This window comes from Morchella sextelata (assembly GCF_020137385.1).
Source record: "Morchella sextelata strain SCLS chromosome Unknown scls_14, whole genome shotgun sequence".
NCBI lineage: Eukaryota > Fungi > Ascomycota > Pezizomycetes > Pezizales > Morchellaceae > Morchella > Morchella sextelata.
This window is the reverse complement of record NW_025408629.1, coordinates 408333-416878: the sequence shown is the minus strand read 5'-3', so window position 1 is coordinate 416878 and position 8546 is coordinate 408333. Positions and strand designations below refer to the sequence as shown.

Below are 8546 nucleotides of genomic sequence, written 5' to 3'. Positions count from 1 at the left end.
GTACTCTAATGCTTGGGAGTCAGAATTCCTCGTTGCGCCAACACCACGCACAGGTAATCGGGCACGGTACGGCTTGAGTTGTCCCTACTAAACATCCCTACCAAACAGCTCCCATGTCGTCGCTCCGTACCACCAGGATCAACTGCTGCAAGCCAACCAACCAATCAACCCACCCCGCTAGTGCCACCCCAGCCCTCTGACTCAACGCCTCCATGCCATCCCGCATGCAGGCATGTAAGCGACACCTCGCGTGTGCCACTCAACACGTCTCCCTCGAAATTCCCGCGACGCGTCGTCCGTCGCAGCCTTTAAAGGGTCCCCTTTCCTCTGCTCGGAAATAAAACACTCCAAAAAAGCGATGGCCGACAAACAAACCACCATCTACGTGATCGATCTCGGAAAGTCCATGGGCGAGGGGCCCAAGAACGGGAGGACGGAGACGGATCTGGAGTATGTGCTGAAATACGTGTGGGACAAGATCACGTCGACGGTACGGCACCGTCCTGTTCCTGTCGCTTTCTGGAGATTGGGGGGGGTTGGGTGCTGATTTTGTGGGTGGGGAGTAGATTGCGAATGGGAGGAAGACGGACACGATTGGGATTGTGGGGTTTCGCACCGATGGTGGGTCTTTAGGTTTTCATCCTTGGTAGAGGCCGAGCTAATGGGGTGCGAGCGCTTTAGGAACTGATAATGAGATGGTCGAGCAGGATGATAGTTACGAAAATGTCTCGGTCATGAGCCCGGTGAAACAGTATGTTTGGCTGCGGTTTTCTCTACTCCCGGGCTATAGAGCTGATGAACGGGTAGGTTCCTTTTACAGGACCTGAGAGAGATGCAGGAGAAGCTTGTTCCTAGTAGGGTGGATGTGGGAGATGGCATCTCGGCGCTCTGTATCGCGATACAGCTGATCATGCTTCACTGTAAACGGCTTAAATTCATCCGGAATATCTGCCTAGTCACGAATGGTAGAGGATCTTTCGATATGGATGAGATTGAACAGATCAAGGAACAGATAAAAGCCGAGGGTATCAATCTTACTATTCTGTAGGTTTTTTGGCTGAGTAGGCTTGAGGAATTGGTTGCTGATAGTGACTAGAGGTGTGGACTTTGACGATGAGGATTTTGGGTTCAAGGAGGAGGATAAACCCCCAAAGAAGGTAGAGTTCTTGTTGATTGTGCTACGCTGTTTGAAGTAGTAGGGCTAACACTTACAGGCCAAAGTAGAAGAGTCTCTGAAAAAACTATGCGAGGATGTTGGTGGCGTATTCGGAACCATACAAGAAGCAATTGAGGAGCTTGGTAACCCTCGTCTCAAGAAGACTAGACCAGTGGCCTCATTCAAGGGTGACCTCACTCTTGGAGATCCTGCTCAATATCCAAACGCTGTGACCATCAATGTTGAGCGCTATCCCCGCACAATGGTCGCCAAGCCCATCAGTGCCAGCTCTTACATCATGAAAGCGGAGACTGGGGAAGGCGAGGAAGCAGACGTCAGCCTGGAAGCCGTCAAACAAGCCAGGGCATACCAAGTTGACGATCATAATGCAGCTGGCGGGAAGATGGATGTTGATAGCGAGCAGATGGAGAAGGGATACACTTATGGCAGAGAGGTTGTGCCAATTAGTAGTACAGATGAGACAGTAACGCTTTTTGAAACAGAGCCAGGACTGCAGATCGTTGGCTTTATTCCAGTAGAAAAGGTAAGGCGCCCGAGTCGAATTGGTAGAATCTCGACTAACCACCGTCACTCAGTATAAACGGTACTTCAGCATGTCGAGTACCAACGTTATTGTTGGAGCAAAGACAAACCCTAAAGCTGCAATGGCATTGTCATCATTGATCCATGCTCTTTTTGAGCTTGATTCTTATGCTCTGGCGAGGCTTGTCAAGAAGAAAGATACACAGCCATTGATGGTTGTCTTGGCGCCTTTTATTGATGCTGAATTTGAATGCCTGATCGATGTCGAGGTAGGTCTAAATGGCTTTTATTTGCAAGGTTTCAAAGGCTCATAACTATAACAGGTACCCTTTGCCGAAGATGTCAGAGCATACAAGTTCCCGCCTCTGGATAGAGTTAAGACTGTTTCAGGAAAGGTACTTGATAAGCATCGATATATCCCCACACCGGATATGGATAAATATATGAGTGATTATGTGGATAGCATGGATTTATCCAACTTTGGTGAAGACGATGAAGGGAATCCATCAGAATATATCACTGTGGAAGACACATATTCCCCTATCGTCCACCGCATTAACCAAGTCGTTCGCTGGCGCGCAATACACCCCAACGAACCAATCCCACCTCCCTACGAAGTCTTACTCAAATATTCCAAGGTGCCCGAAGGCCTGTTGGAGAAGATAGAAGAGCCCCTTGGCAAGCTCATTACAGCCTGCGATGTTAAGCTAGTTGATCCTAAGGCTACTGGCAAAAAAGGCCGTCGTGAACAGCCAGCACCCAAGTCCGGTCTCGACATTGAAGCACTCCTCAATGAAGACGAACCAAGCTCAACCTCCGGCACCCCTAAAAAGCCCAAAAAGATCTCCGTCGCCAATGCAATTCCAGAGTTCAAGCAGAGGTTTACGCAGACTGACGATCTGGATGAACTTATATCCGCGGGGCAGGAAATGCTGGAAATCATCAAGGGACTCATCACGCACAGCTTGGCAGACACAAATTACGCACGTGCATGTGAGATCCTGAAGGTTATAAGAGATGCGTTTACAGATTTTGACGAGCCAGAGGTGTATAATGATATTATAAAAGAGTTGAAGAGGGCTATCTATGCGGAGGAGCTGGATGGTGACAGGGTCGATATGTGGAGAGAGGTGAGGGTTAATAAGTTGGGGCTCGTAACGGCTAAAGAGGGTAATGGTAGGGGTGTCGAAGATGACGAAGCAAAGTCGTTCTTGTGGACATGAGTCCCAAGTAGCAATGGAGTCGTGTGGTTAGGGTTTCAAGAATTTAAGTTTACCAATAGTCGTTTGTGGCGATATTTGTGTCAACCAACGCATCTAGATCTAACTGGGCACTACCGCTATTTTCCGCTGTGATATTCTTTCGGCCGTGGTTGTCTTTCTTCTTTTCTCTTCCATCAAATCGTGGCAAGCATGTATGTGCATATAAGGAAGCTTGACGGCTACCTACATGAGGGTTTTCAGAACTTCGGATTTGATTCCAATGTTCTTCTTACCAAGCATCCATCTTTGAAAATATAAAAAAAAAAATCGTACCTTGAAATCCTTAAAGACGGAAGGTGCAGCCATGCAGCCGTGAATAATGGTCACCACAAGCGGCTTGGTTGGGACTCGTCCACAGCGATAAAATCTCCTCATTTGCTCGGGCTCTAGAGCTCTTTAACTAGTGTCCTCATCTAGGTTAATTACTGTCCAAGCAATCCCGATGATTGTCCATGACTACATAGGTATTTACAATAACGATGGATCCGAGGAGGTGGTCTCGCTGACAATTTAGTTCCTCTTTCGCAATTGGTCTCTGATAGAACACGGGGGAATTGGGGATGCGAACGGAAACGTATGTGCACAACCCGTAATGAGAACTCTCATTTAAATTCAAGTGTTTTGTCAAACACTCGGATCCCACATCTAATCCGAGGCGAACAAGGCCCACCATGACTCTCCCCAACTCGGACTCAGAGACGCCCTGGCCCCTTTCACGTGATATGAGGTCATCGAACTGTGATGGCCTATGTAGGAGAAGGGGGACGCCGCGCAGGCACCGGCAGCGGGCACGACCACCTCGCCCCCCGCCTCCTCCTCCTCCGCCGCACGCACTATTCGTACTATTCTTGGTGGTTGCTGTGCGACCACCTCCGTTGCCGCCAAGAGATGTGCCTGGTCTGGGTGTGTAAACAAACATCCCACGGCGCTAGCAAGGGGCTCAGGTTCCGGAGGCGCTCCACTTCAGTCCACTGGTTGAAATCCACATCACTGGAAGGTGTCCAGCTCATCAGGAAAAAACGCATCGATATGTGTTGCGCTGTTCTTGGGAGGGAGTGAAAGTGCAAGATGGGGGATAAAGGGTGGATAAAGTAGGAGCCAGACCCCGGTTTTTTTTGTTTGTAGATCTACCATCTAAAGAAAGATTTATTTTTTTGTTTGACGAGATATATCCGCTGCACCGACGATACTTTTACGAATTGTTTTTTTGGTCAATTGTGAAAGATGACTCGTCTGAGGTCTACTACGGTTGGGATGAGAAGAAGTGCTCGAACGGGGCTTTCACCCGTCATAGTGGGGACTAGCACGGGTTTTGGCGTTATGATCTCTGTGAGTGTTGTTTTTTTTTTTCCTCTTTTTTTTTTTTTTTTTTCTTTCCCCGGGCTCTGCCTTTCTTCCGTTTTGTTTTCCGCTTCCTTTTTTTCCCCTTCATCATCCCAAGGACCTGACTGTTTCCCTCACACCCTCATTTGTTTACACCCCGCTGTCTACCTATTTTTTGTTCTGCTGCTACTTCTGCTGCAGCCTGCCCTCACATCCCTGCAGTGTTTTGACTTGCCCTGCCCGTTGCCCAGTTTGTGTTCTTGTGGCAACCGACGGTTGCTCCCCTACTTTCCTTCGCATCCATCACCCACACCCCAAACCCAACAACAACCCATAACCCCTTCACTCCGCCTCACTTCACTTCACCTCAACTTCTTCATCAACCACCCCCCCCCCCCGGCGTCCCGTTGCTAATCCCCTATCCCTCATATCTTCCCACAGCAACCGACGCTTTCCCGCATCACCGAACAATCCTCAAGACTCAACGCTATCATCGAGCAGTCAACAGCCACAACCACTATCTCCACCCCTGAAGAAGAATTAGTAGAAGTTGCAGCCTCACAGTCCGATAATCACAACAGCAACCACCGTCATCACCGCATCAGTGGTGAAACCTCACTTTTTCTGTCTCCACGGCCACCTGCCACCACTCCTTTACCACCACCTCCTCCTTCCGACACTCCAGCGACTCCCTCATATCTGTCGCTTGAGCAGGCTCTCAAAAATAACCCTTCTCCAAAGACACCGCCAATGTCAAAGTCCAAAATGCCCAGTGCCACTTCTACAACTAGTCGCTTCTCCACCCGCAGCAAGACGGGCCCCATTACACCCATGAAGGGAGGGTTCGATGTTCCGGAGGGAAAAGGCGGCTTTGGGTTCAGAAGTGGGCTCACAATGACTGGAAAGAAGATAATGGATGGGTTTTCGGGAATAAAGACATCTTCCCCCAGCACTCCGGATGCTCCTGCTCCCCCCACGCCAATGATTCTTGAGACTCCGCCGATAGCAGAGAGCAGCGAGGCGGACGAACAGGGCACCCCGAGGGGATCATCGGTGGAGGCGGGGAGGCCGAAGCGCAAGAAGCGGTTCAGCGAAATCCACCGTGAGCAATTTGCAAAGATGGACAGCATTGCGTCACACTACGCCGCTAAACGCACCCCCACCACAACCCCCAATGCTCCGAAGATTATCGCCCCAGAAATCACCCCCAAGAACGCATTGATCCAAACCCCCGATATGGGGCTCAAGAACCTTAAGCGCGCCAAGTGCCAATCGGTGCTCGGCGAGCGGGAGCCCCCCTCTTCCCCGTCGCCTCAGAAGCGCAGGCCTGACGAAGTCAATCCATCCGGTCGCGCGGAGGATCGCAGTCCGGTAAAGCGCCAGCGTCTCAATGCTGCCGCTCCGACACTCTCGTCGAAGCCAACAAAGATTGCCCGCTTCGCCGGCATAAGCGGCGCCTCCAGCACTCCGATGAAGCGTGCCATGTTCACACCAGGCGGCCAATCAAGTGCGCTTAACGCTCAGAAATACACTCTCCCTAGGCCAGTCCCATCGCTCAATCTCACACCCTCAACCACATTTGCGACACCCGGCCGACTCCGAAGCACTAGCACCCGCAAGCCTCCAGGAACAACTAGCAGACTCAACACGATGATCAACTTTGCCGAAGCTTCTGCCGCAACACCAATGAAGACACCCGGTGGTGCCTCCGGCGGTTTCACATTCCGCGCCGGCCGTGGGCCGTCGGGTCTCGGTTTTAACACTCTCACCGAGATGCATGACAGGAAGGCCGCTGCGGCCGCGGGGATGTTGATGTTTGGGAGCAGGATGGGAACTCCGAAGGTCACCGAAAACGATCCCGTGGGCGTTGAGGATCCATTTGCCACGAGCCCAATGCAGTGGGATGCGACAACCCCGGTCAATAATAAGAGGAAGATGGAGAGCGACCAGAGCTCGGACGAAGAGATGCTTGGTCAGACTGTACAAAAAAAGAGGCCAAGGGGAGGCGAGGAGGAAGAAAGAAAGAAAAGGTTGGACTTCCTGGCGACCCCCAGGAAGAGAATCGCGGGTGATGGAGATAGATTAGGAAGGCGAGGCCTGGGGGGCAGAGGGTAATTTATAAATTTCTTCATCTTTATTTTTAGTATAGTTTTATTTTATTTTTTGTTGATTGTTTTGATGGTGGTTTGTTGATTGTTGTTGTTTTGATGAGGAGGTTGAGGGGTGTTATGATGCATCAGTGGCATGTGAGATGATTCGAAGAGCAACTTGTATAAGAGCAGAGCAGAGGTCGTTGATCATTAGGTACTTACATCACATTGCAGAGGTTAAGCAGATTGCTAGCTATCTGGCCATGAGCGGCATATTTTCCCTTTTTTATCTCCTTGTCTTTCGTTTCTTCTCTTTTCTCCTCTTCCATCATGAGATTCTTATTACTTTTCTTTACTTTCTTTTTCTCTCTTTATTTCCTTACAATCAACCTCCCTCCCTCTCTTTCTTTACCTCTCTTCTATCTCTTTGTTCTACCTTTTTATATTTCCCTCTCTCTCTCCTTTTTTGCATCGTGTCTTACTACCTGGGGTGTGGTCTGGGGGCGTTATAAACTGAAATTCGAAAGTTTTTTTTTTTTTTTATAAAAGAAACTCGACTACTCGGTCATTGCGGTTTTTTTATTTCCGGATTGTTCTTTGTTATGAGATGATTGTCCTTTTTTTGTCTTTTTTCCTTTTCCTCCGCGAAAAAAGGTTACATAGTTGATCCCGTGAACCCCCCAGCCTGGCAGTTTACATAGTCAATGTACAATAAAAATAAATTTGCGAATTCGAGCATTTGTAGTTTATCTGATTATGAACCTTTCAGCGGAAAGAAAAGAAAAAAAACAGGGGCTTGCGGTTGATTTTTAGTTTTAGCGTCGATCGTGTCTTGTCTTTGCAATTTATACCCCTCTTTAAAAGTATCGATTGATTGACAGCTAGTTACGTAGCTTTTATCGATAACTCCTTTTTTCCAATCCTGTTGCGTTGCCGATATCGATAAGTTTAGAGTCTGTCAAATCTCCGGTGGTGCATGTGTGTGGGTGGGGGTGGGGGGTGGGGTTTTGTGCTTGCATGGCTGGATGGATACCCGATATCGATAACATGCCATGGCAAGCCTCGCCTAATTTGTGTATGTTTCGCCGGAGCGGCTAGTGCCGGGGGCGGCCGGCGGCTGGCGGCCATGGGGTTGTGTGGTAAGTTTGCGAGGGAGTCATGGGGTGTCACTCGGTTTCGGTTTGATGGAGGAGGGATATTGGGTTTTTGGGTGGTTTGTTCGTGGGGGATTTCTCATGTCGGCGCTTGAATACCTTGTTTGATCTATGGCTATATACTAAGCTGTATGTACTTAGTTGGACTCTGTATTTTTCTGTTGGTCGAGTCACGTAACGATCTCGTATGTTTTGCCTTTTCGGCAGGTAAGGATGTCGGTTCCAGGCCGGGAGAGTTAGAGAGATGGGCAGAGATGGAAGACTTATGTCTAGTCAGAGTATGGTGTTTGTTCCTTACTGTGGTTCGGCGGATTCTATTGCCGTTGTTAACTCATTGGCATGGTGGTTTGGCGGATGAATAAAATATGAGAGAATTCGAAAGCTAGATGGGAAGAATGGGAGATAAAAAGTAGGCATACTCAAGTCGACCAATAACTAAATTTATTTATTATCAATATACATATATCGACGAAAAGAACTTAACATTCGTTACACCATAGTTCACACCCAGACTATCAAAATCAAATCTACAGGCTGTCAATCGCTATAACTGTGGAATCACGTAATAAGAGTACATATGAAAATGTGACAAGTGTGGATCGACGAGATCCTTGTAATGCATAAAACCTAATCCAGAGATTTTCGACCGCATGAAATGACAAACCATTTGGTACAGATGCTGACGCTTTCCACTTTAGTAGTATATAATTCTAAAAATAAAAACTCGCAAATGGAGACCGCTTTTTTTTTTTTTTGTACGCGGTTCACCTCTTCTAATAACGGCTGCATACAATTAATGAATTAAACAAACAAAAAAATCTCTTCTAATAACGCCTAGCCTAGGCCTACTAACCTCAATTGACAGTATACATCCTATCATTTTTTCGATTTGGCAAACAGTCTTCAATTAACTGCTTTAATTTGTCATGGTGTATTTTAGCATGGACGGAGCGCGAGGTTGTATATTAGAAAGTTTATAGATACTAAGAGACCTGTTAATATTTAGTATAGATCCAAT

At 48.1% G+C, this 8546-nt stretch overlaps 2 protein-coding genes across 2 annotated transcripts; both read left to right on the top strand.

Annotated features, from left to right (window-relative positions):
• Positions 1–358: 358 nt before the first annotated feature.
• H6S33_002979 (uncharacterized protein) lies at positions 359–2922 on the top strand (the record flags this gene model as incomplete). Its single annotated transcript, XM_044834757.1, has 8 exons — positions 359–505; positions 567–621; positions 682–751; positions 808–1044; positions 1097–1157; positions 1215–1700; positions 1753–1968; positions 2023–2922. The coding sequence occupies 8 exons, from the start codon at positions 359–361 to the stop codon at positions 2920–2922; spliced, it is 2172 nt and encodes a 723-aa protein (XP_044692186.1).
• A 1263-nt stretch (positions 2923–4185) lies between these two features.
• Positions 4186–6399, top strand: H6S33_002978 (uncharacterized protein; the record flags this gene model as incomplete). The annotated part of the gene is made up of 2 exons (XM_044834756.1): positions 4186–4290; positions 4726–6399. 2 exons carry the CDS (start codon positions 4186–4188, stop codon positions 6397–6399), a joined length of 1779 nt encoding a protein of 592 aa, XP_044692185.1.
• Positions 6400–8546: the final 2147 nt, after the last annotated feature.